The sequence below is a fragment of the Gymnogyps californianus genome, chromosome 3 (assembly GCF_018139145.2).
Source record: "Gymnogyps californianus isolate 813 chromosome 3, ASM1813914v2, whole genome shotgun sequence".
Classification (NCBI taxonomy): domain Eukaryota; kingdom Metazoa; phylum Chordata; class Aves; order Accipitriformes; family Cathartidae; genus Gymnogyps; species Gymnogyps californianus.
The window spans coordinates 110696798-110723837 of record NC_059473.1 but is presented as its reverse complement, the minus strand read 5'-3'; the positions used below and the strand labels follow the sequence as shown (position 1 = coordinate 110723837).

The window sequence follows — 27040 nt, the reverse complement described above, 5'->3', positions numbered from 1 at the left end:
ACGATTCCAAGGTTGATAGAGTGGTTTGGTATACAGAAAATTTACAGGAAAACATGTAAAAATTTTCTTCCCTTGATTCATGCGCAGAGTGCCTCTGCAGGTTTTATTGTATCTTTTCTTCTTAGCTGCTCAGGGGAGCACTGTTTTGTGCTTTAGGAGGGGAGGGGCTCTTGGGGGAAGCTCTTTGAGGCTGACATGCTGTGGTAAGAGCCACAGCAGAGCCAAAGGTTCTGCAAATTGCTAATAGTGTGTCGATATTTCTGTTAATTTTTAATACACAAGTGTGTAATAACTTTTTTCTTTTCTTTTTTTATGCAGGTCAACTTTGTAGTGTGCCAACTGTTTGCCTTGCTTGCGGCTATTTGGTTTCGAACATACCTTCATTCAAGCAAAACTAGCCCATTTATAAGACATGTTGTTGCAACCCTCTTGGGCCTTTATCTTGCACTTTTTTGTTTTGGATGGTAAGTTGCACTTAAATTCACTTTTCAGGGACTTGTAGATTTTCATTTCTTGTTTGCAGGGAAGCAAAGTCTTGTTATGAAGAACCTTATTACCGATTCTGTGGTTTTTAGCTGCTGCAAATGTACAGAAATTAGCTTAAATTTTCTGATGCGGTGCACAAATCTTGAAAGATCTTCCATTTGCAAACTGGTAACTAACATGCTTCTGCCTGTGGTTTTAGGAGCATGGAGCAGGTGCAGTTTGTTTAACTTGTACCAGTTTTTCTGTAAACTTGCTTGAGAAGTATTCTCTTGAGGCGCAGCACAGGTGTGATGACTAAGATAATTTCTCTTAAATATTCACTGCATGAGATAACTGGCTGTGTCTTTTTCTGAATGTTGAATGTAATCTGACTTTTTGCAGGAAGAGTGGCAGGAACTGCGGTACTGATGATGCTCCTAGTAGTATAAAACACCTGGAAAGGAGCTGGCCTTGATTGATAGTTCTTTGTGCGTGGGTTTTTTCTTTTAGGTTTTGGATGAGGGTGTGCTGTGTGGTGTGTGTGTGTTGTTTTAAAAACACAAATTTGCTGTGAGTGCTGTTTTCACATCTTGATCTTTTCACAGTGTAGCAAGCCAGAATGTTAGTAGGGCTATTAAAGGGTATGCATTTAGTTTGGTGAATTTTTTTTTCCTTCAAAATTAGCTTACTAAATGGCTCTAATCTTCCCAAGATGGCTTAAGATTAATTAAGTGCCAGTTTTGTTTTATTGCATGGTAAACAAAGTGCTTGCTCAGCTTTAAGTGTATGGAAGACTTATTTATACTGACTACTGTGTATTACTGAACTAGGGGGAATTAATCAAGCTGTTGTGCAGGTGGGAAGATGCACACAGTGTGTGCATGCATGTGTCTGTGCACACACACAATGTGTATAAATAAATCCTGGAATTCCAAACCACAGATTTGGCCTCTACATTGGCATGTTGCAGAGGCTTCTCAACATTAGTTACTATGTATTAATTTTAAACTTAGGAAAAGAAAAATCAGTAAGTTTTATTCTTTGGATTTACATGTGCAATTTAGTTGTATATATAATTCCATAACTCCCATACATTTCTTAAACTTTTGGCCATGGTATTCTGCTTTGAGAGAATGATCTGATGTCAAAGATTTCCAGTCTTAGCACCAAATGAGGAGGATAATATGGGAGATAGGTGCTACTGTGTGTGGTTTTTGAGAGCTGTGTAAGCTTCAGAAATACATTCTGTATCCATTGCTTTGGAAACAGAAATCTTTAATTGTAGATCGTAATTAGAAAGTGTTAACAATATATTCGTACCTGAAATTTGGGGATGGGAGACTTTAGAAAGAAACAATCTCCACCCCCAACAGACATAAATAAAGATTTGTGGAAGCCTCTCATTGGCAATATGCCCTGGAAAAGAAATCAGAGAGAAATTTTCTGCCATAGGAGAAATCCAGATTATTCTAGTTTGCTTTGGATCATACTCAAAGCAATTATTTTAGCAATGAATTTCTATTTTACTAAAAGGTTTTTTTCTTACAATCATGGAACTAAAAGCTCTTTTAAAATGCCAAAAAGAAATAACATAATTTGAGATGTTCAAAGTACACGTTCTTTAAAAAGCTGATATTTCTGTTGCACTTGTGCCAACTCTTTTTCCTATTGCTTAAGTACGTATTATACAAGCATGTTTTTTGAGGGTTTTATTTTGTTTGGTTCCCCTCACCCCTCCCCAGGGAATCAAGTATACATACAGGTTACAATCCCATGGTACACCTTCAATGACTCTTCAGTTGTGTTATAACATGTGTGTACAAGAGGGAAGCCATTACAGTTTTCTCATATAGTGTTTATATGAGAAACTCATATAGTGTTATATAGTGTTAGTAAATGTAGATTTGCAGATAATCTCATGCGAACCTAAATGTGGGAAATAGTTTGGAATCTGCACCCTTTTAAGAATATTTATTAGTCATGTTGTCCTCTTCAATTTCAGGTGTGTTAGTTTTCAGTCACCTTTGTAGTGCTTGTGATGGTGGTGTGGGACAGGAAGAGAAGGGATAATTCCCTTGGGATAATAGCAAATTGCATAAAAGGCCTAGAATACCTTTTGTATGTAGCTAAAATTTACTACTTCATGTTATATTTAAATGCATCCCTTTTAATTTTTGACTCGGATATCAATCATATTGCTACTGTTAACAACTCTGAAAGAAATATTTTCAGAGACTGTAATCTTGATATGGTACTCCATGTCAACCCACACTTTTTCAGGCTTTGATATCTTATTATGTCCCTTTCTCTGTTTAAGAAGCAAACCTCAAACTTAAATTTTTGTTGTTTCACTAATGCCTGTCTTTGCTACACAGTGTTGCTAATACATGGCTGATATGAAAAGAAAAAGTGAATATTTTTTTTTAACTGGCAATTGCTTATATTAAATATGCATTTGAATTTTAGGTAGTCATATCTTAGATGAGACTAGCTAGTAGTGAAGCATGGGAGCATGTGCAGATTGGATCTTCCATAGAAAGTCAAGATTTTCAAGGTCAGTTAATACCCAAGTGAATTGTTTTCCTTCAGTTCATCATGTGTAGACTTTGTAGGATTTTAGCTGGATAGAACTGGGTTTCTTGTTGAAAGTCTTCGAAGACATTTCCTTGTGAATAGATGAGGAGTGAAATTAGGAAATTGCTGATGATAAGCTGAAAGAAAACAGTATCAGTATAACAAAATAGTGGCTGCTTTTTATGGGAAAAATTCCAAAACTAGATCAGTGTGTCACTTGAGCACATGTAAGTATGCTACTGAGGCACTTAAAGTACCAGAGTGAAAGAGAATCAACTTACTGAAGATGAGACGCTTTTCCCCAATCACTGGCAATGGTTTGCCACCAGTGCTCTACTAGCTTACTGAAGTATAACTCCTTTAAAAAACAAAACCAAACCCCAAAACCCAAAACAATGATGGTGTGGTAGCTATGCTGGTAAGCTGTGGAAAACAAATAAAGAGAAGAGGTTGTGAAATAAATCTGTGCGTTGTTGGTGTGTAGGTTTTTTGTTTGTGTTTTTGAGACCATCATCACCACCATACCTTTGTCAGTTATTGATGACCCGGGGCAAAGAGACTGGCTGGACAGAGTTACCATTTCTATTGACTGGGAAATCTTCCCATATACTGATATTGTGGATACTAAGATATTGTTGGCCTTATCTGAGATACCTATTTTTGCAAAAATAGGTAAAAAGATGAGTATGGAAATTGAACCACAAAACAGTCATGTTATTTACACATGAAATAAAGCCAAGGGGAAGTATTATGAGACATTCTTTGTATTTTAAGGATTATCGGCATTTGCCGATAAACATTTCTTGTTTATGAGCAGGAGAATTCTAGCTAAGTCTGTAGTTTTTGTTCATTACTGCTGTCTGTGCTATGCTAAAGGAGGAAGCTCTCAACAGAAGGGAGGGCTGCAGAAAATCTGTATAGAACAAAAGGGTTTTTTGAAGCAGTAACGGAGTTACAATTTAAACCTCTTTAATTTCACGTTAAATAAATAAATGCATGCATTTTATTGTCATTAATGAAAATGCTGTGAAGGTTTACTATTTTTTTTCCTAGGTATGCCTTACATTTTGTTATACAAAGTGGAATTTCCTACTACATCATGATCATAATAGGAGTGGAAAATATGCACAAGTAAGTTTCCATTCTAAAATATTTTTTTTCTTTTACTAGAATGCTACTGTTTAGGGTTTTTTTGTAACTGTGCACATATGCCATACTTCTGGTTGTATCATAATATTTCAGTATTTGAATTCTGCTAACCATGGTTTTATTTCCAGGAGGAAAAAATGGCTTATTTGGGTATTTTTGCCAGCTTTTTGGACTATCTGAAGCTTGTTACAATTGGTAATATCCCACTGAGACTTTTGTGTTCTCAGCATTCTGATTTTTTTTGTCATTACTTCATCATAAATAATTCTAGGTGTTTCATAGATGAGTTAACTATACAAATGTAATTTGATAACAGCCAGTGTTAGTAGAAGGAAGATGTCTGAAGGGAACAGAATTTGTGTGAGAAATTTTTTTGGGTACTAAGTGTTTGTAATTTCCTCTTTTTGTTTGTTTGTTTTGTAAATAATGCAGTGTGAATGCTGTCTTAGGTTAAGAATACTATGGTAAAATTACATATGTGGGGCATTATTTTAGGTTTGCTTGAACACTATTGGATTAGCAGTATCTGAATCCATATAGAATGGCACTTGTTCCTCTTTTTCAATCATTTATTTTATTACTGTATGCATGTGTTTTACTATTTCACTAGTCTAGAGATCAGAACCAAATTAGGTTTCCACTGTGTTAATTCCTGCATAAATGTTTAGTAAAACTGCAAATCCTTGCTTGAATAGGTTCCTGAAGTATGTGAGGCTGTCAGGAAAGAAGCTGGTGAAAGAACCAAAAAGGAAGATTGCTTTACACAAAGTGCAAAGCCAGGGTGGCCATAGTTCATGATCCTGCCTATTAGAACACTCTTCTTCGTACTCTGTTACTGAATATAATGTTATTGTCTTTTGAAATATCCCATATTAGGCTCTTATTTTCAGGATTTTCTACAAAGCCTGACGTATTCAAGCTACTGCAGATGGTAGAGAACTTCATTTGGTTGGATGGCTGGTTTATATTCTAATGGTTTATTTAATTAGAAGTTTTAAAGCAACTTGTTAATATCAATTTCTTTTCAGACAGGTAACGATGTAAGTTATAACTTATGCAGCTTAATATTTTAAAAGAAACTGTTAATGCGGTTAAATGCTGCAAAGGGAGGTACCAGGTAGGAATACTTTGGTCTTTATCATAATAAATTACATAGGTTTCTTGTAAAAGGAAATCTAACGGTGGTTTACTTCCCTAATAGTGAGAGGCAGGTAGGCATGTGTGTATTTAACATTCCTGCATTGGAGCAAGGGAACTCGCTAGTTCCTGATCCTCCCAGTTCATATCAGCTGGTTTAACTGCATGGCCTGATCCGCTGAAATGTTTGCTGTGCTATACACAACCATGTACGTCTGTTCTCTGTGACTCTTAGTTACTGTGCAGCTGGGAGGGTAAAACCTAGATTTGACTACCGGGCTTATGTTGCTCTATCACAGTATGAATTAACATACCGTTGGATAAAACTAGAAAGCTCTTCTTTCAGTGGAGGGAAAAAATGCAATAAATGGAGTAGTTTGTTACTTCAAATTGTGGACAATGCTTGTATACTGTATGGGAAGCTCCAGGAGCCATTTCTAATAGGTGGTACAGGCAAGACTGTACCAGGTTTGCTCCCTCCATTGCCACAGTATCCCAGAGGGTTGATGCCTCTTGGTGTCCCTATATGCCTGTACCTTTTACTGAAGGAATGCACCACGTACTCTTAATTTTCTGCTATGAAAATGCCACTTACAGCTTTCTGTTTGGCAGGCTGAACAGAAACTAATGTGAATGACTCCCCTTCCCACTTAAATGTTTGTCTTCAGGCTACAAATATGTCTCATGGAGCCCAGGGGAGATTTAAGGTTAAGTGCTGTATAGTAGGGCGCAGCTGGTACCACCTGGCCTCAGGACTGGAGAAGGGCCCTGTCATGTTTTACTGGGGTGTGTGTGTATATATACAGCTAATCAGAGTACTTGTATATACCTGCATAGCCCAAGTTTTGGGATTTACTTTGTATGTCGTGGAGGGACCCATTGGCTGGCAGTCCTAGTTAGGTTACCTGCATTGTTCATAAGCTTCTTAAACTTGGAGACTTAGAATATCGAATACCTATACATGACGTAAATATGGATTCAAGTGACTTTTGTATTGGAAAAGCACTGGTGTATTGTACAAAATATTTCTGTCTATTATCTAAATTCATTCACTGAAGTAAGTTTTCCTCTTCTTTTCCTTTCCCTGCTGTCCTGCAGATTTCCTGAGTGTATGGATTGCGAAAGCCATTATCCCTCTCCTTCCTCCCCCACCCCCTAATACAGTTCCTCAGTCTCTCCAGCCTCTCTAAAAATTGTTTAAACAAATAAGAGACAACTGAAGTTCTTAGATTCCTTATCAGTTCAGCCGCTATGTGTTGGGTATACTGGCTTTCCTTACCATCTGAAGCAAGGAGAGGTTTTTGATAAACTTGTCCATTCTCCAAAGCAGACTTTCAAGTCTGATACTCTTCTAAACCTCTGTTGCTTTCTTAATGTAATTCCATTGGATTCTAAAAGTCTCTGCTCCACAAGGTTCCTACCTTTGTGATTTTCCTGAAGGAACTGAACCTTGTGCAGCTATTGCTTCTAGGTTGGTCTTGACAATACATAGTATGTTAGAGATGAAAGCCTTACTTGAACAACAGAAAAGGGGGTTGGGGGAGAGAAAGAAGGTAAAACCCGGGGTGGGGTGGCGGGAAGAACTGACCATATTAAAAAGGAAGGAAACCTTACCTTTTATATTTTAGTACCATAAAGTTAATTAGCAGAAAATTAGTTACCTGAGACTTGGATTTAACTAAAATTGATAAATTATTTCTATACTTAAGTCTTATTTAAATGATGGTACTTTAAATGAAAGATGGAGTGATAACACTGGTTCAAAAGCTCTTATCTTTTAATTTGTGACTAAGCTGTCTTTATTTGGTGCTTTCATGGCTCTGTTAACTGTGAAACTGAAAAACGCGTTTAAACAAGTTCTCAATCCCAATGAATTTGCATTTGGTAACTGATGTGGTGCTAGTATTTTTTTTTTTTTTTTTTCCCCTTAGAAATTCTTCTGTTTCTTCTATGGTTGTGAAATTGCTACTTGTCTTAAAAGACAAAACCCCAAATGCCACAAGGTTTTTCCTTAAAGCATTTAGCTACTGTTAGCGAAGAGCTATGTAAGCAGTGCTTGCACAGGTGATTTGATGACAAAGTTTTTAAGGTTTCTAGGTAACTCTTTCTCTTTTGCCTTGATTGTTCATTTTATGGATGGTAAATAATGTCCCTCAGCCTGTGGGGAAAGGGAAGTTAATTACATGGCTCACAGGTGTTTCACTGAAGTCAGTAGTTTTCTCAGTGACTTCATGGACAAAATATGGAAGTCCCAGCTGTGTCAGTGTAGAATATAACCTGTTTATTTAAAATCATTCCTGTTAAACTGTTCACTTAAATGTCTTAAATGTGCTAATGTAAAAATCAAGTGGTAGACATGCTATTCATGTCTGATATCTTCTGTGTTATGCTTAAAGTTGCAGGATGATACTTTTCTCGTTCCGGAAGTCTAGAGCTGAACTACGAAGACTTCAGGAGGTTATTTCTGGCTTTAGAAAAGAAAAAATTCACTTAACTGTTTTCTGGCGTATTTAAGTTGTGAAAAGTAAATCAGTGAAGAACCCAGAGACCTGAGATAACTAATAGCAGTAAATACATAATGAGCTGATGTGTGTGTGCCACAAGGGCCACAAAGATGATGAAGGGACTGGAGTGTCTCTCCTATGAGGAAAGGCTGAGAAAGCTGGGACTGTTCAGCCTGGAGAAGAGAAGGCTTAGGGGATCTCATCGATGTATAGAAATACCTGAAGGAAGGGAGCCAGGCTCTCAGTGGTGCCAAGTGACAGGACCAGAGGCAATGGGCACAAACTAAAACACAGAAGGTGCCGTCTGAACAGCAGGAAACACTGTTCTACTGTGAGAGAGGTTGTGGAGTCTCCCTCCTTAGAGATATTCAAAAGCCGTCTGGCCACGGTCCTGGGCAGCTGGCTCTGGGTGGTCTGCTTGAGCAGAGAGGTTGGACCAGATGAACTCCAGAGGTCCCTCCCAACCTCAACCATTCTGTGGTTCTATTTTATTTTGATGCACATACGATTCTTTGTACTGTACCTATGCTCATGTATGTGAGCTGTTTGAACATGGTAATGTAAAGAGATATCTGAATTTGAGTAAACAAACTTTGGTTGTAACTGATCTCGCCCCTGTGGAGGTGCTTCCTGGTCATCCCTTTCCTTGGGATTTGGGAACGTTAGTCCTCGTTAAATTCCTTTCCACCTCTTAGCCAGAGCCAGGACAGAGCAATGCCTTGCTCCCCTTTTCCTTCACTCCTTGCTGTGGCTTTGACAACCAGTGGGAGATTTGGCAAAGGAGAGGTGGAGGAGACTTGATGGTTTAATCTTAGAACTCTCAGAATAAGAGACAAGTAAGTCTTGTTTATCTGAGTGAACTAATTCGCTCAGCATGTTAATTGAGGCACTTAATTTGTCAGTCAGGTGTTTAGAAATGCTGAATGTCATGACTTGTTGATAGACAGGTTTGACTGCTAGTTAGCCTACAACTTAGATTGCTGTGAAAATTAAGTTAGATATTTTTTAGAAGTTACAATTTCAGTGAAATACAAAATGGATCAAGCAAACTACTCTTACTCGTCCTGTGAGTTATTGGCAAGGTTTTCATAAGCATCTTTGTATCTTCAGATGTGAGGGTGTTCTTAAGCTGAAATGATTTTTGAAAATGAGAGTTAGGCTGTTTTTTGAACTTTTGTCTTTTCCAAAGGTCCTTGATCAAGGTAAATGTAAGTTTGTTGGTTTTTTGGGTTTTTTTTGTTGCTGTCTGCTTTTGATTTGATCACAGGTGTCTTAGTCTATGAAGAACATATATGATGTGGATAAAGATTTTTTTTTTATCTGCAAAAGAGGATCTGAAGCAACATCTAAAGTTAGTCATCATCAAATCAACAGACTGAAATAACAATATCTAACAATCATTAAGGATTTGACTAAGAAATGCTATCAATTTCTAATAACAATTTTTAGCAAATCTAGGATTGGAAGCCTGCCAATATAATTACAGTTCTTTAAAGGTGCGAGGGCATCCAAACAACTGTAAGCTATCTGGTATAACTTCTCAATTACAAATTCGTAATTTATTTATGTAACTTGAATAAAAACGTTTGATACATAAGTAGCTGCCAAAGGACAGTGGGCATGCACTGAGAATACCTGGATTCAGAATTTGAATATTAGTAGCTGCGAACTGTTCTGCATATGCAAACACAATTTTTCTGCATTTCTGCTTCTAGAGTTAGTGCAAATAAGAGAAACTTATTTGAAGTTAAGAAACTAATTCAGAGCTGAAAAATATTAAGTATGTTCTTATCATTCAGCCAAGGATAAAGGCAAGATGGAGGAAGATGAGATCTACTGGTTCTGTAGCCTTAAATAACACAAAGACTGAAAAAACAAGTACTGTTCTGTCACTGCAAGCAATTGGTGTCTCATCAGATCTATGTTAAATGCAAAAAAAACCTGTTAAAATTTTATAATTATAAAGTTTGTATTTGATTAAAAAGCAATTTAAAAGTATTTTTTGTATAGAAAAGAATCAAATACATATTAAACAGTATAGTTTCTACAGTATGCATAGAAATCTTATCCTCCCCGATTAAAATAACCACCAAGGCTAATGAATGGCTGTATTTAGAACCATATTTCAATAGCTATCGACTAAAAAGAATCAGTTTTCCATTTTGAAGTGGTATGTCTCTTCCCAAAGAAAAGGGATTGCACTTGTTGATTTCCCTCTAAGAAAGGGTAGATGGTCATTATATGTATCTGTCTCAGCATGAGCAGTGTTGTAGCTAAAATAGCTAATCCAAATCTTCAGTATAAAAAAGATCATCAGTTTGTTTTTTATTTCCAAAAGTAGCGGTCAGATTGCAGAATTTTGTCCTGTTCTAGTAGCCAGGATTAAGGAATGATTTGGAAATACTGAATCTCATGTGAAGAGTCATAGCAGTGATTTGGGGAACTGAAACCAAGTATTGTTAAAAACCTTATTGGGTTCTTATCAAGGACCTACGAGACAGTGAAGTTTTTTATATTGGAGATAAAAATGCAGAGAACTTCTATTTTAGCAGACAGAGCATTACAAAAAGTTGAGTTAATGGTATTGAAAGCAAGATTGCTGTTTTCCTTTAGATGGAAACTCTTCTGCTATCAGAAATACTAGTATGGCTCTATGCAGAAGGATGCTTCACCTTTCTTGTTGAATTGGTTAGTACATTTTTAATTTTTTTTGACTAGCAAAGCATATGGTCTGGCTGCTAGATGGTCTTCCTAGTTAGATAAAATCTTTGACGTTTTGCTTGTGTAATGGCAAAGACTTTTCTTGTTTGTTTGCAGAGGTGAACACTAATTTTTTTTTTTCTTCAACAATGTAGCTTACCTTGTACACATATATTAAAAAGGTAAAACCAGAGTTAAAATAGAACTATCACAGATAACTGAAATTATGATTTGAAATAGCCTTCATGTTTTCATTGAAATTTCTCATGGCTGTTAATTTTGTCCTTAACTGCCAAGCTGCTTCTTTATATGGTTAAATCAGATGATCTACTTGAGAATGTCTTGAGTTAACTGTGCACATGAGAGCTCTGCACTACTCAGATTCTTGTATCCTGCTGCTGCTACCTTGGTAATGTGTGGGGATAGGACTTGCATGGGGCATATCCTGTAGTTCTTTGAAGTTTAATAGCTGCCTCCCACATGCTCTTTGCATCACTTCTATGTCAAATTGCTCATCAAAACCACTTACAGTTTAAAACTGACCTAGCAAATTTAAAAACCAAAACAACAACAAAACTCCCTGTATCTCTGTTTACTTTCGTGGAGCTTGGAAACTGAGATTAATAGTGCTAGAGGTTTTGTTTTTCTTGAGTGTGCTTTATTGACTTATTTATCCTCATAATTTGTTATATGATTGATTTTTCTGATGCTTACCTAGAGATCAGACTTTTGTATTCTGAAGAGTGTGAATGGAAACACTGACTAGCACCAGGCAGTGATTCTCTGTATGCTGAAGATTTGATCACTACAAAAATAGCCATGTAAATGGATGGCTGTCTTCAATGACTTGAAAAGTGAGCACTTGCTGAAGTAAACAGCTGTGAAGGAATTTCCTAGTAATCCTTATGAATTTCTTTTGAATGTGTTTGTTTTAAATAGCTATTACAAGTTCATCCACTTTGATAACTTCCTGTAACTCTCCTGGCTGTGCTTGGATAGAACTCAATGCATTGCTTAAAACAATAAAGGTATAAGTTGAAAAATAACTTGATATACTATCCTTCTTAAAAGTGGAATGTTCAAATGGAAAGGCCTTTATTGATCATATTTTTTTGTAATTACAGCAGTGGAGTGAAAAGAGAACTAGAATTTTCTTATCTTTAGTGCCTGTCACTTTTGCCTTATTTTTAAATAAAGATTAAATACACTTATTTAATCTTTGGTGTGTGTCCTCCATGTGTATATATAGGGAGAAAGATGGAAGGACAGGAATCATGTAGTGTCTGCAGCTTTGTGAAGGTTGACACTTAGAGAGGCTGATAAAGATAATAAACAACAATGCAAAATAAGGCATTTTTGAAGTGGTGTAGCCACTTCGGTTGCTTTGGTACAAAAGGGGCATATGCTGCCTTAATGCAGCTAGAAAAAATTCTGATTGTAAACTTTGTATTTCCAGGGAGAAGAGTCTAAATTAGTCTGGTTTTAAATTCCCTCCCCCTTTTTTTAAAAATCTTTTTTTTTTTTTTCATTTTATTTTTTACTTGGTTGCTGATGTTATTCAAAGAATGGAGTTTTCGGAAGAATAGGCATTTTAAAAATGTTGTTGGCACATAAAACCTCTATCATCACACTTGAGAGCTCAGGTGAAAAAATTTCTGGACTTCTGTTTTATGAAGTAGCTATACATTATTGAGTATTGCTGTTTACCTGAAAGAGGGTTCTCTTCCCTAAACTTTAAATTGATAGGTAGTTTTTTCACACTGTGTACTTGGTTTCTATAAGCATATAGAGGACAACCTTTTCTTGGCAGGAAGCAGTAGTGTAAAATGGTTGGGTGTGTTAGAAATCTGTTGGGACTGAGTAGCTATTGCTTTTTGGCTTGCATAGATCTCAATTTTTTTTTTAATCTTTGTGCTTAAAGTGAAGCTGAGCACAATCAATCAAGCAAAAGAAAATTGATAGCGAGAGTGAAGTCACGTTTTCTGGGCTCTGTATTTGTTTGGTAATCTCTGAAAGCTGTAGCATCTATATAGATACTTCTTCAAGGGGCATTACTCTGCCTGTCATGCTGCCAAGCAACTTGACTGCTAGCAAATGAGCTCTGAGTCATGGTATCATTGCTGCATGGTTTATTACCTCAGCAAACTATTGATGTCAAATAAATCAGGCTCCCTACAAAATGAAGTGGCAGAATAAATTGTACCTAGAAGAGCTCAGTGAAAGCTGTGTTCTTCTTCAGCTCCTGGCAAAGACTGCCGCTAATAAGAGTTGATTAAAAATTCTGGTTGCATGGCATTGTCTGAATTTAACCAGTGGTGTTTGATAGAGAGATTAGATGCAAGGATTCTGTGTATTATAGTCAACTTTCTTCTCTAAGTGGATGCTTCTGCATAGTTTTTTTTTTTTTTTTTTTTTATTCTTTGGTGAAATATCTTGTATTTAAGACAAATTTCACTTGAGTAATTATGACAAGCTCAGCAAACAATCATTTCGCTGTCCTTAATGGAACCATTGGCTGTAAATTATGCAAGTCAGTTTTGCTTGCAGAAGGGCAAGTGGTGGTGTACAAAGTGTCTGGGTTGGAGCTAAAAGATGTTTGAAGAAGTAAAAGATGATGACCTCTTTTGTTACAGATGCACAAGAAAACACAAAAAATCTATTTGTGTTTTGTTTCCTTTAAGGGAAGGTGGATGTAAATAAAAAGCATTGATATTTCAAAAATACTTCTTCATTTTAAAATCCGGTGTCTCAATTATACATGTGAATAGGTTTCATGTAGCTTTTAAAGCTGATCCGTTTTGCAGGTCAAATGCCTTTACTGGAAGTCAAAGATGAGATCACAGAATCATAGAATAACTGAGGGGGAAGTGTTTTAGAGTCCAACCCCCCTGTTCAAAGCAGGATCAACTGCAGCAGGTTGCTCTGTGAAACCCAAGTCTTCCTTAATGCGAACATGATCCTGGATAGCTCCAGTTGTCATAAGCATGCTAGCCATTTCCTTTCGGTGTCTTGCTTCAATCTCTATTACAGCTTAAAATTTGTTTGAGGTGACTTCATGCAGCTTAGTTTTCTGATCTGATCTGGACTTGCTACAAAAGCTTTTTTAATTCTTTAATTTCCCCACCACCCAATAATTGCACAGATTTAGCATTGTTAACTTAAATCTATTAGGCTCATTTCAATTTAAAGTGAAATAAAACAACTGCAATTGAGACAATTATTTTGGTGGGAGGAGACCATGTTAGGCAACAAGTAGTAGTAGTCTGTCTTCCTATCCTTTTTGATAAGAGATAGTCTCAATAATGAAAAGGGGGGGTAGGGGCGAAACACACAAAGCAAAGACTATGCCAAGAGAAAGTACGTAACTCTTGTGTCTTTGACTCAGTAGAAAAAGGTGGAATCCAGGCTGAGTAAGAAAGAAATATCAGAGGAAGTATTTGATACTTCAAGTTTGGTTTTTACTTTCAATTCACTTTTCAATGGCATTTGAAGACAAATGTGTTTCCAGTATTGAAACAAGAAATTAATTCTTTTCTTCTATGCCATGAGAAGATATGTAAGGCATTTACTTGTACTCTCTTCAGTATGGATGAATTGCCTGAAAGTTTTAAGAGGGCTACGGTGCAAGAAGTCCTATTTCCTTGTATATCGGTTGTCATAGTTTTTTAGCTGGGAAGCTTATTGTTTTATGACAGTAAATTTCAAACTTTGCTGTTTAAAAGTTGCACTTGATTATGTTGAAAGAGAAGTGGGTAAATAAAAAAAGATACTGTAAATGACTCTCCCATCTTAAATCTGACTTAAGTGATAGTGGAGTTTTTGGTGTTCTGTTTTCTGGGAAATTTGGTTATATGGTACTGAAGCAGGTTTGCTGTGTTTCTACATCTGGTAAGGAGATGCAAGTACCTTGGACAATGTAGTGTGGTGTTAATCTTCAAAACTGGAGATGAAACAAATACTTTGTATAGCCAAGCGCTAAGCAGTTTGCACAGTCATTACTAATCACAGGCACAACAGGAACTGTGAAGTCTGTAGGCTTGCAAAAGGAGGCTCTGGGTATTTCAGTGTATGATTACCTAGAGTGAATAATCTGTTTTATTAATAGATCATATCACATGGAAATGCACAATGCATACAAGTAATGCATAATTTTAAACAACAGTCATGTAACTGGCTTTCTTTTTCTTGGTATTCTGCCCTTTCTAGGAGTGTCTATGAAGTTTTAAATTCCATGGAAACTCCTTAGTAAGTGTCAGGCTTTTCGGTTCATCAGGTGGTGTTCTTCTCCTTCCCTACACCATGGTATCCGTTTGTGATATCACATTTAATGTATGCTGTGGCATCATCCATGTGTCTAATCACTGTCTTCTGGCTTTGATATAGAGTGCTAATTTTTTGTGATTGGTATTATTGCTTCTGCAGAAAGCTTTTAGTCTTCAAAGCAGCTCACAATCTGTTGAATGCTTTAAGGACATCTTATGAGGTATGAATGAGGTGGTATGTGTATAGTGAGAATTAGTAAGATTCGGCCATTTCCTTACGTAAGGTATACAGATGCCAGCTGAAACTTGGTAAATGTATTTTAATAAATCGAAAGAAAAACCTATAGAGCTATCTTTTTTTTGTTTGTTTGTTTTTTTCCTCCAAGATTGGAGGTAGGTCTCATTGATCAGCAGTATTCAGTTTTTGCCTCCAGGTCCAGGCTCCTCTGGCTTTCTTTCTCTATGTGACCCTGGTGCTCTGGAAAGCTGACCAGTAAATGCTGTAGGCACGTTCTTCTGCAGGCAGAGGACATTCATGTAAAACTGTGGTCTTGAGGGCATTGTTTTTCAGTTGTCTTGACTGCAATAGTTTCACTGAAAGGTTTGCTTCAGAAATTCATGTAAGCAGTGTGATTGCCATTTCTTAAGAATTATCCCCACGGTAACTTCTTACCACTTTATAAGGTAACAATATTAGAATCGGTCTATGTGAACATGATGTGGTATGTTATTACTGGGCCTGAGGGAGCTTTCCAGAAGAACCAGAGGGCCTTGCTACCAAGCTGCTGTCAGAGCTGCAGTCAGAAGCTACTGGCTTCTTCATCATTCCTAGCTCCTGAAGAGCAGAGTAACACATTTTGCTGTGTTTTATATAAATGTCTGAAGTAACAACATCCATATCCAGGCAGGATATCTCCAAACTGAAATAGCTAAAGCTTTCTAAACCTTTCTAAAGGGTGTGAAAGCAAAACTTGGTTCATAGGTGGCTTCTAAAAAGTGGGTTGAAATAAAGCTTTATTCTGATGTTGGTTTGATATGTGGCTTTGGGAGCTGGTTAGTTTCTCTGGCATTTTTCCATACTTCATGTGTGAGCAATTAGTGTATATGACACAATCTGTATAAACAGTAGAAGGGCCTAAATAAAGGAGCCTAAGGCACCTAGAAGCAGATTGAGTTTAGTTTGTTGTGCCAGCTATGCTTTGCTATTCATATAACTACTCAGTGGGTTTTTCAAAGATCCTGCAAAGGTATTCCCTTTGCAGTGTAGAAGTGCAAGTACCTCAAGACTATGAAATGATTTCTGCTCCTCAACGCTATCCTCTTATGAATAAGGGTTGAGATACAAAGTACAACATCAATCATCTAAAACACACACAAAAATCAGAACTTCTGAAGGGCTGGAAGGCATGTTCTGTGAGGAGCGGCTGAGGACCTTGGGGTTGTCTAGTTTGGAGAAAAGGAGGCTGAGGGGCGACCTCGTTGCTCTCTACAGCTTCCTGAGGAGGGGAAGTGGAGAGGGAGGTGCTGATCCCTTCTCCCTGGTATCCAGTGATAGGACGTGTGGGAACGGTTCAAAGCTGTGCTGGGGAGGTTTAGACTGGACATTAGGAAGCATTTCTTTACCGAAAGGGTGGTCAAACACTGGAACAGGCTTTCTAGAGAGGTGGTCGAGGCCCCAAGCCTGTCAGTGTTTGAGGCATTTGGACAATGCCCTTAACAACACGCTTTAACTTTTGGTCAGCCCTGAAGTGGTCAGGCAGTTGGACTGGATGATGGTTGTGTGTCCCTTCCAACAGAAATATTCTATCCTAGAAGAGAATTCTAGATGCAATCCCTGTCCAGTTCTTATGGTAGAAGAAATACTTTTTTTGGAAGCAGTAAACCCCATATATTTTAGCAGTTAATAATAATGCATTGGGTTATGAGGCAAGTGATACTTTCTAAGCTTGATAAAATGGGCAATGGTAGAAGTCATGCCAGTGTTGGCTAGATCATCCATTCCTCACAAGCATGACCGTCTTGTGTTTATGAGAAGAATCAATGAAGAAGTAAAATCATTCTTATTCTTTTGAATCTTCTGCTATAGGTGTTAACTTGATGTAGGAGCATCTATTATTCAAGATATTTCTTGGAAACTTATTTTTCATATCAGCACTGGGAGCCAGTTGTTTAAAGTGTCTTTTATCAGAATGGTAATGACCTGCTGTGTACTTGAGTTCATTGTGAAATGACACCATTATCTGATTATCCATAGTGTATTTCTCCAGTGTTGCATAATCACATATTTGATTTTCTTTCCTCATTGTCTCATAGTAAGAATGAAAATATGTGAGCAATCAGCAGATAGTTCCTGTGTCTTAATTGTTGTTTTTCTCCTTCACCATCTGCAAACACACAGGAACATTGTGGCAGACTGTCTGGTTTGTTCTGGATACGCTGCCTCAGTTTCCGTGTCGCAGGACATTAACAGTGATGACGTGTTTGAAGTGGCATTTGATCAAGTCACTGAGCAGATACCTGACCAAACTGTATAGGTCACTTTCCTTTGCTCTCCTTGGTAGTGAGAATTCTTGCGGTGTTCCTGCCCCTGTGTGTGCGTATGCTTAAGAATTGTAGTAGGTAATGATTAACAGATAACTCTTGCAACTTGCAGTTCATTTGGCATTTGAGTGAAGATGGGATGGGAAAGAGGAGACCAAACAACCCGGACAGAATAATTAGTACTTGAATTATGGACTTTGTGCATTTATTGTTGTCCTGACCTGTTGGTCTCTTATCTTTGAGTAATCAGGCTTTGTCATTGGGTAACTTCAGCAGACAATCCTTGAACTATCAGTATGGTTAGTTAAGGATTCTCTGTCAAAGGGAATCTTTTGCAAATGGAAATATTGCTTAGTTTTGCCAGAGAAGTTCAGAGTACCCCATCTCTTAGAGGGAGCCTGAAGGATTCCAGAATGGGACTCCTGCCAGATGGATGCTGGTTGCTGGAGCTTTAGATGCCAAGAGATCTGAGGAGGCAGAGGGAGAAAATGGATGGTAGCCTCAACATAAGCCAGACAATTCTCATTAAAGGCTTAACAGTGAACCTTCTCCTGCAGCAACTGGTTGCTTTGTGTGTTCTGCTAGCATCTTATTTTCTAAGGGCAGAATTTTGGGCTTGGGGTTCTAGGATTGACTCATACAGGAGCATGTCCTAGTTTTCTGATACTTACCTGAAATAATCTGTTTTATTAATTGTAATAGGCTGAAAAGTCTTTGCAGAATCAGAGAATGGTTGAGGTTGGAAGGAACCTCTGAAGGTCACACCCCTGCTCAAGCAGGGCTACCTAGAGCCACTTGTCCAGGACCATGTCCAGATAGCTTTTCAATATCTCTAAGGAGGGAGACTCCACAACTCCCTGGGGAATGTGTGCCAGAGCTTGGTCACCCTCACAGTAAAGAAGTGTTTCCTGCTGTTTGCACAGCACCTCCTGTGTTTCAGTTTGTGCCCATTGCCTCTGGTCCTGTCGCTGGGCACCACTGAAAAGAGCCTGGCTCTGTTCTCTTTGCACCCTTCTTTCAGGTATATACATACATTGATGAGATCCCCCAGGCCTTGTCTTCTCCAAGCTGAACAGTGTCAGCTCTCTCAGCCTTTCTTCATAACAGGGATGCTCCAGTCCCTTATCTTAGTGGCCATTTGTTGGACTTACTCCAGTATGTCCATGTCTCCTTTGTACTGGAAAACCCAGCACTGCACTCAGCACTCCAGGTGTGGCCTCACCAGTGCTGGGTAGAGGAGATGGGTTACCTCCCTCGACCTGCTGGCAATACTTTGCCTAATGCAGCCCAGGATACCATTAGCCTTCTTTGTGGTAAGGGCACACTGCTGGCTCATGTCTGAAGTGGGCTGTTATCTAAGCAGAAGGAACTTTACTTTTGGAAAACAAACACCTGAGTCTTTTCCCTTAAGAAAACCTATTAAGATATTTAAGTCTACTAGATTTGAAACAATCCCAACTTGCTTTTGTACAAATCTTTCTAGCCACAATATTTATTTGCCTGCTATATCTGAGGCCATACTGCTTTATTTTATTCCATGTTTGATTTTGCTTTTTAACTTTTTAATTCTAAAGCGATACTTTAAGACACTTGCAGATTTCCAAAGATCAGGTCCTCGTTTTAGTATTAATGGGGTCAATTGTTCTTCCACAGTTCAATCCCTTTCTGGTCCCATTTTTTTCTTAAAAATGGAAGTGCATGATGAGCTCTGTGTGATTGATTTCTCCCCCCCCCCTTCAGTTTTTTAGTGGAAGGAAGCTAATGCTATGCTAATGGCCAACTGGTTCAATCAACGTGGGCATAAATTTGGCTTTCTTCAAGATAATTTGCTTTGCATGTCGTGAAAATTGGATGCAGAGTGGAGAAGAGAGTACTGACCATCCTAAGTCTGTAACACTTTCAAAACCTTCATCCATTTCTTTCAGACTTGCTTTGTTTTGCAGGTTGAACTTGGCCATCCTCTCGTACACACTTTTCCCTTCACTAGCTGGACCTTCCATTTCCATTCTGAGAACCTGCTAATGGTTGCATTCCTGTGAACCTAGGCAACTCCTTGCTGTTTCCTTCCACCTACTGCCTGCCTCTCCTGTCTTTCTGTAGAACACTGTGTGGTGCCTCGACCTTTTGTCTGGTGAACTCCCATTCCTTTCCATGCTCTCCAGTTCATGAGTGGCATGTTCATTTTTCTTGAATTTGAACTCTGTTACATACTTAGTGCTCTCATGTTTTCCTGTATCTGTGTCTGTTACAAACATTTTCTGTAGGTCAGCCTCAGACCTAAGTTTGGGCAGAGGAAAGCCCTTTTGGCTTCAGGCAGGAAAGAAGTTGTTGCATGTTTTTTCCAGGCTTTTGTGGTAGTCAGTGTTGGACGGTATTAGAGAGCCAACTACTTCCAAATGATTTTAATGTTTCTGTTCCTCTTTTTGAAGGGATTAACTACTCACCCAAATACATGATGCTATCAGAGCGTGTACCGGCATCTCATTTCCTTTAGGGTTCTTTTAAAAGATCATTTTGAGATAATCTTCCTTGCTAGGGTGTCTTAGTTGTAAAAAAACCCAGGCAAATGAAAAAACAACCTGCCCCAAACCAAACCAAAAAATTCCAACTAAAAAAACCAACCCCAAAACCAGACCAAACACCTCCTAAAACAAACAAGCAAGAACAAAAATAAAACCCCATGAATCTTTGGGTGTTTGCTGTCATTTTATAGCCTGACATAGTTCAGCATAGCAAAAGCTAAGAAGAGGGAAGTACAACATGAAAGGTGAGTTGGAAGAAGGTCCTCTGGCTTAATTAGTTCATGTACGAACTTCGGTAGCTGTTACTTTTTTCTGCAAATACAGTTTGTGGTTTTTTTTAAAAAAATCTTTGCATCATGCTTTCCAGCTAACCGTTGGGGAGGAGGTGACTTAATTTCTAAAAGGAGACTAGCAGCTTTACCCTTTAAATGTCATAGGCTATTTTGGAGATTATTTGGCTGCAGTAATGAAAGATATTATATCATTCATGAAACTTCAGATCTCCCTGATACTTGAACTAGATAAATACAATGAAATGTGATTTCCAGAGGTTGTATAAATAGAGCTCCAAATCCATAGGAAACATTTCTAGATAGTAAGAGAGCATTTCTGGACTTCTTGATGACCTAGAAATTATTTCAGACATCTGGCTGTCCTATTCCCAGGTATTCCACTGGGACACGAAGCTGCCTAAAATACAGGGTGCAGAAAGTCTACCGACCAACTACTAGTGTGGAGGTCACCATTTAAATGAAGCAAGTATAAACTTTCCTTTTTTAGATGAGCTTAGACTTTTAGAAAGAGACTGATTCTTGATGATTTGTCACTATTAAAATGTTAATTGGAAATTGAAGGCTTTTTCTGAGCTGACGAATATTACAAGTACTTTCAATTTAGTGTGTTTTTTTTTCTTAAAAGCAAAGAAAGCATCTGTATTTAATTGCATTACTTTGGTTTTGATTTTTATACCCTTTGGCAGACTAGGTAGACTATGAAGAGAGCAGCAGGAATAAGCAGGAGTAGATCAGAAACAGTATTCCATTTCTTCCTACACTGTCTTCTCCCAGTTGCTGAAAAGGAGAAAACAATAAGACTTATGTCAACAGTTTAACACTCCTGGAAGTGCCTTTTTGAAGGAAGAAGCCTTCATATTTCTAAATGCTTCTCTGCCTGCTTCTTTATTATTGTGCTGATCAGGGCATGTCTTGTGAGAATCAGTGTGTGGGTGCAGTTCTGCTGCAGAGTCCAAGATCACTGCTCAAGGAAAGGAGGAGGACCAAAGCTTTTGATGGAACGTAACTTTCAGGTTTTTAATCCACAGCTGCTTTACATCTGTTCCTGAGGTAAATATGCATATTTGGGGGTTTTTATGAAAGTTTAAGGAATAACTTGCCTCACGGAGGCCTGCTGTCAATATTACTTTGGCCACAAACTTTGTCCTCGTTTAGGATGGTGCTGACTTGAATGCTATAGTTCTATTACTAGATTTGCATCTTGCTCAATATTTTCTCCCCTCTTTATGGAAATTAAGGAATCCAGTATTCTAAGCATAGAATTCGGATTTCTGAATTTCTTCAGAGATTCTGTCCTCTTTCTTGCAGTCTCTGCTTTCCCAAAGGTATTAAGAGGAAATGTTCCATCTGGCTTTTCCAGGAGAAAAGTATGTAAAGTACATGAGAGATACATGTAGAAGGAAAAAAAAAGTATGTGGGAGAACTTAGTTCAATTTTCTACATTGCTTGCATTTTATTTTTGCATTTCATGATGTGTTCTGTGGCATATTGCAAAGAAATTTGATACACAAACTATTTGAACAATCTGTAAATTAGAAGATAGAAAAAATTGTGGGTTACCTCCCTCTTACCAAACAAATGTTTCTGAAATTACTGGTGCTAAAGCCTCATTCTCACTCAAAAATATTTGTTTGCATTGATCAGGAGATGAGTGATGTAGACTGCCCACCCTCACAGCATAGCTGAACTCCTTAATCAAACAATGTTTAGTGTATGGAATATGTGTTCAAAAACAGGTATGTGACTATGTAATGCAAAATGTGAAATCTTTGCAGCAAACCTAACCTTGGTTTGACAAAGTTGGAAACATCTAAAAGAAATCTGAGTAGTACTAAAATGTTACAACACAAAAACAACTCCCGTGGGTGTGTCTCTTTCATTCCTATTTTTGAGTTTGTCTTGCCAGATCATCAACATCTTGACTGGCTCCCACAGCTGTTTTTCCTCTCTATTGCATCTGAGCTCTTAACAGACTCTAAATTATAAATACTTTAAATACAGATGTCTTTTCATCCACATACTGAACAATTTTTTAGGCAGATTCCTTTTCTCTCATTTCTAAAAATGTTTATTTGGGAAACAAAACCTGATAATAGAATTCTGGAAAAGGAGGCTGGAAAGGATTTGAGAGTTCATCTGGACCTCTAATCAAAGGCAGTTTGAGATCTTTTAAAAATAATAATAAAAAAATCCACAAAGAGTTTCCAGTCTTGTTAGGCAATCTGTATAGGTGCTTAACTATGCTTGCGGTTAGATTATCCTAGAAATTAGCCTAAGTTTAGCCTAAATCTTCTGTAGTCTGAGCCCCCTCATCTGTGTAGGGAAGTGTATTCCCTTGCTGTTTGTAGCAGTCTTCTATTTATATTGTCTCCTTTCAGTCCAGTAAAGCCTGAACGCGTGTATTAAATCTCTCCTGAGGTTGTGTTTTCAAGACCTCTTTCCATTTTTGTGTAGCTGCTTTTGGACTTCTTTCAGTTGTTCTATGTCATTTGGAGATGTGCTTTTCAAAACAGGTCGAGGTATTTGTAATACTAAGCAGAGTAAAAAGCTTATTCTGTCTGTTCTGCAATGCTGTTACTTTCCACAGACCCTTTTCTGCTTTAATGCTACCTAATAGTTGGTTTCCATTACAGGTTTGTATGGTTGATTATTTACAGCCAAAATTGTGCTTTGCACACAATTTAATTCAATTCCGTCTGATGCTTTTAAGCCTTTCTTCTTTTTTTTTTAAGGTAACTTGGTTTTCTGATCGACTAAGTGTTTGCAGTTTTCATAATTTAATGTCCACCTGCAGATTTAATTAGTGTACTTACTGTTACCAAAATACTTAATAAATGTTTCCTTTGTTTTGCTATGCTTGAGTTAGTAGAACTATATCTGATACATCCTTATGATTTGATGGTGTTTCATCAATACTTTTTTTACAGTTTGGATATTGGCAGGGAGTCTTCAGCAACTCCAGCATTAGGATAAAGACAGAGTAACTGGCTGTATGCATACGTGTACCTCACTGGCTGTGCTAATAGGGTAGGTTTGATATGGCAGTCACTAGGCTTTGGGCGCGCATGGTGCGGCTCGTATGGCAGACCACGTCTGTTAGTTGCAGTCATCTAACCAAGTCATTAGAAATAGGCTATTTTGATAGTACTTGTTCTGGACAAGCCTTTGAGTCAGTTGTGTTGCACTGTTTACCTTCTAGGTGTTTATAAATATACACTGGGTAAAAAACACCAACAAACCAAAACCCTTTATAGTATTTGATATCAAGTTTACAGGTCTATGATTTTCTGAGTTCCCCTTCCTGCTTTTAAAGATAAGGTTCTAAAGAACCTTCGCCCTTTTTTCCAGTTTCGAGGAAATCTTACCCATGCTAAATTTTTCTCAATGGATAATTATTAAATAATGACTAATTAAGCTGCATTAACTTAATAACTTTTAGATTTTACTTGTAATTTGATTTGTCAACTCTTATCTCTCCACATTGTCTCTGAACCTTATCTTTGTTTTCTGAAATTGGCAATAATGCCTTTATGATTTACAGGCTATTTGATTTGCATGTTTTTGAATGTATTGTAACTGTTAGAAGGAAAGATGGATCAAAAGCAGCTTCTTGTGAGTTGCTCTTAAGCATTAAGTGTTTGTTAGAGGCAAAGGGCTGCTGTCTATTAAGTATCATGTACTAATAGGAAGCTAGTAGAAATAGACTTTTTCTGGGTAAAAGTTTAGCAACCCCACAACTCAGATGTATTAATGATCTGAAAAAGACATTAAAAATCACAGAATCACAGAATGGTTGAGGTTGGAAGGGACCTCTGGAGGTAATCTGGTCCAACCCCCCTGCTCAAGCAGGGCCACCTAGAGCATGTTGCCCAGGTCCATGTACAGACAGCTTTTGAGTATCTCGAAGGAGGGAGACTCCACAACCTCTCTGGACAACCTGTCCCGGTGCTCAGTCACCCTCACAGTAAAAAAGTGTTTCCTGCTGTTCAGACAGCACCTTCTGTGTTCAGTTTGTGCCCATTGCCTCTGGTCCTGTCACTGGGCACCACTGAAAAGAGCCTGGCTCCATCTTCTTTGTACCTTCCCTTCAGGTATTTATATACATTGATGAGATCCCCTGGGTCTTCTCTTCTCCAAGCTGAACAGTCCCCGCTCTCTCAGCCTGTTCTCATAGCAGAGATGCTCCAGTCCCTTCATTATCCTTGTGGCCCTTCGTTGGACTTACTCCAGTATGTCCATGTCTCCCTTGTGCTGAGGAGCCCAGAACTGGACGCAGTACTCCAGGTGTGGCCTCACCAGTGCTGAGTACAGGAGAAGGATCACCTCCCTCGACCTGCTGGCAACGCTTTGCCTAATTCAGCAAACAACTGCAGGTAATAGTGTTTTCTTCAGACAAAGGAAGACTTTGAGGAACTTCAGAACTAATAGAAGACAATAAATGGACAAAAAATGACAGACTTAGTTCAACACTGAAAAAGCAAACAATACTTACTTGAGTTGAGGCTGTTCAACTGTGCATATAACATAGTTGGCTTGAAATTAGGAATGGGATCTGTATGTCATGGAGGACCTCTAAGAGAAGCTTTGTAAAGCAAGCTATGTGAAGTGGAGAATAATAGGGAAGACATAGTGTTCTTACGTGGATAGGGGATGTGGTGTCATACAGAGCCCAGTGTTGAGGACTTTATTTCACATGGAGTAGTGCACAATTACTGAGGATTTGGAGAAGATTAGTAAAAAACCTGAGAGGCGCAGAAAACTCAGATGAGAAATTGAGGACATTTGAGTTGGTTATCTTGAAAAGGAAGTTAATTAGAAGGGGTGTAAGATCAGAACCTGCCTAAAGCTGTGTCTGCATAGGAGAAATTGCACTTCTGTTGTAGGACAGTGGGCAGGAGACTGGGAAGGTATCTGGGATGGAAAGCTGGGTTTGATGTTCCTATTGCTGCTGAGAAAATACAAGAAGCAGGAGTTATGACTGTCCTGTCCAATAGGGATACCCATTTCTAAGAAGAAATTTTTTTGTTCCTGGCAATCTGTTGCCCTAAGCAAGTACCTGCTTTTAATGATATACCTAGTTTGGGCTATGAATAGAGATGTGTATGAAGAGGATAGGAAAGTCAGCTTGTTAACTTTTCTGTCATGAAGAATGTAAAACCAAATTGCATTTAAAATTCCACTTCCAAAAGGTGCAAGGGTTTGCTTTTGTCTCAGTTCAGAGTGGAAATCTAGATTTTAATTTTCTAGGATGTTCCTGGGGCCAGGACTGTAGGAGAATGCCAAGAAGGGCTTCAATATCCTTACTAGAGAGAAAGGATTCTGGAAGGCTTATAACTGCTGGGCATCAAAATCTAAAATGGCTTCTAGCTATAAGGAATTAGGATAAAGCCTTCATGAGGTAAACTTTTAAAGGGAGATTTTTATGTTCATCTTACCTAGCTTCTGATATAGCACAGACATAGTATTTCCCATGGTTAAACCAATAACTTGTCTAATCAGATGTATTTCAAAATCAAGATTGGATGCTTTTGTGGAAGATTCTGAGAGTCAGAAAATGTTTTCCATTAAAAGTTGATTCCCGTAATCACTTTTATTGATTCTAGTCTGACTGTTTTTGAGCTATATTCCTGGCACTATTTCTTGTTATGCCTGCCTGTTTTTTGCCTTTTTAATAGGTCTCCTAATGGACCTCCCATTCTTTCACTATGAAAGTAACGTTTGTCTTCTAACCAGATATTTTCTAGTCTGAGCTACTGTGCCATGTGGCGCTCGCAACTGCTGCTGATTTATCTGCTCCTGACAAGGATACCGAGTTAAGTGAGCCATTGGTTTGATCCTTTATGTGAAACAAAAATTGCCCGAGAAGTACCAAAATAAATTGCAGTGAACAAAATGCATTGTGACTTGTTTCTTCCTTTTAAGACAAGGATAGGTGGATCTCTTGTGTGGAGGGGGAAATTGCTTCTTCCTGTGAGAGCTTGCTTAGGGATTAAGGGACTGAGAAATTGCTGAAGTGTGGCAAAAGGAGAGTCGGAGAGGGAGCTGCTGATGCCCATGGCTCATCCAGAGGCTGCGAGGCTTCGGTGAGGGGCCAGGAGCAGGCAGCCAGGCCTCGAAGGGGACAGGGAGAGCTTCCGAGGGACTGGGGTAATTGAGCAGAATCCGCCACTGTTCAGAAAATAGTAGAATTGGCTGGAAGTATAGGCCTGTCTGCCAAGGACACAATGAACAGAGGAAGGGATGTGCGTTTTGTTCTGTCTGCCCTACTTGCTCTCAGATTTTTGTTTAAAATTTAAACTTCTAGTTCTTGTTCTAGTATGTTCTAGTAATGCGTGTGTGTTGTTTTTATTTTGTTGTGTGTCATGCCCCAGCCCCCCATTAAAAAGCCTTTATAACACTTCTGGAAAGCTTTCGATAAGGGGGGGGGTCCAGACATGTAATTTTAAAACTGTGGCTAACTCTGGGTGCTTTGCATAACTCCTGTCCTTTGACTAAGTGGTTTGAGGCATGCACATGTGAACATTTTTTTTAATGATGTTTTCCCACAGCAAATTGTAGTAACTGGTGGAGCATATGGTTGTTAAAGTAAATAATCTTTTTGACTCCTTTCCTCTCAGATGCTCCCCTGTCATTTCCCAAGTTATTTCTTTCAAAGTATTTTTACAAATGTTTGGCATATTTAATAAAGATGTGCATTTTTCTACAGTCTCTTCCACCTATACTAAAAGTTGAGATGACATGTTTGCTTTCATAGTTACAGGGTTCTGCAACTTAAAAATGTGTATTTGGGAGTAAATAGTTTTGTAACTAGAGCAGTAAGAGAAATCTGAGCTGTAACTGTGATGCTTACAGTGCAAGAGAGTCTTCTATTTAAATTCACGTTTTAGGAATTT

General features: G+C 38.2%; 1 protein-coding gene across 1 annotated transcript in view; it reads left to right on the top strand.

Annotated features, from left to right (window-relative positions):
• MBOAT2 (membrane bound O-acyltransferase domain containing 2) overlaps window positions 1–27040 on the top strand; it is a 93900-nt gene that overhangs the window by 17096 nt on the left and 49764 nt on the right. Inside the window, exons 2-3 of the mRNA XM_050894044.1 lie at window positions 319–464; window positions 4093–4170. Of these exons, the coding sequence (XP_050750001.1) occupies window positions 319–464; window positions 4093–4170 (224 nt within the window). The remainder of the gene's footprint in view (window positions 1–318; window positions 465–4092; window positions 4171–27040) is intronic.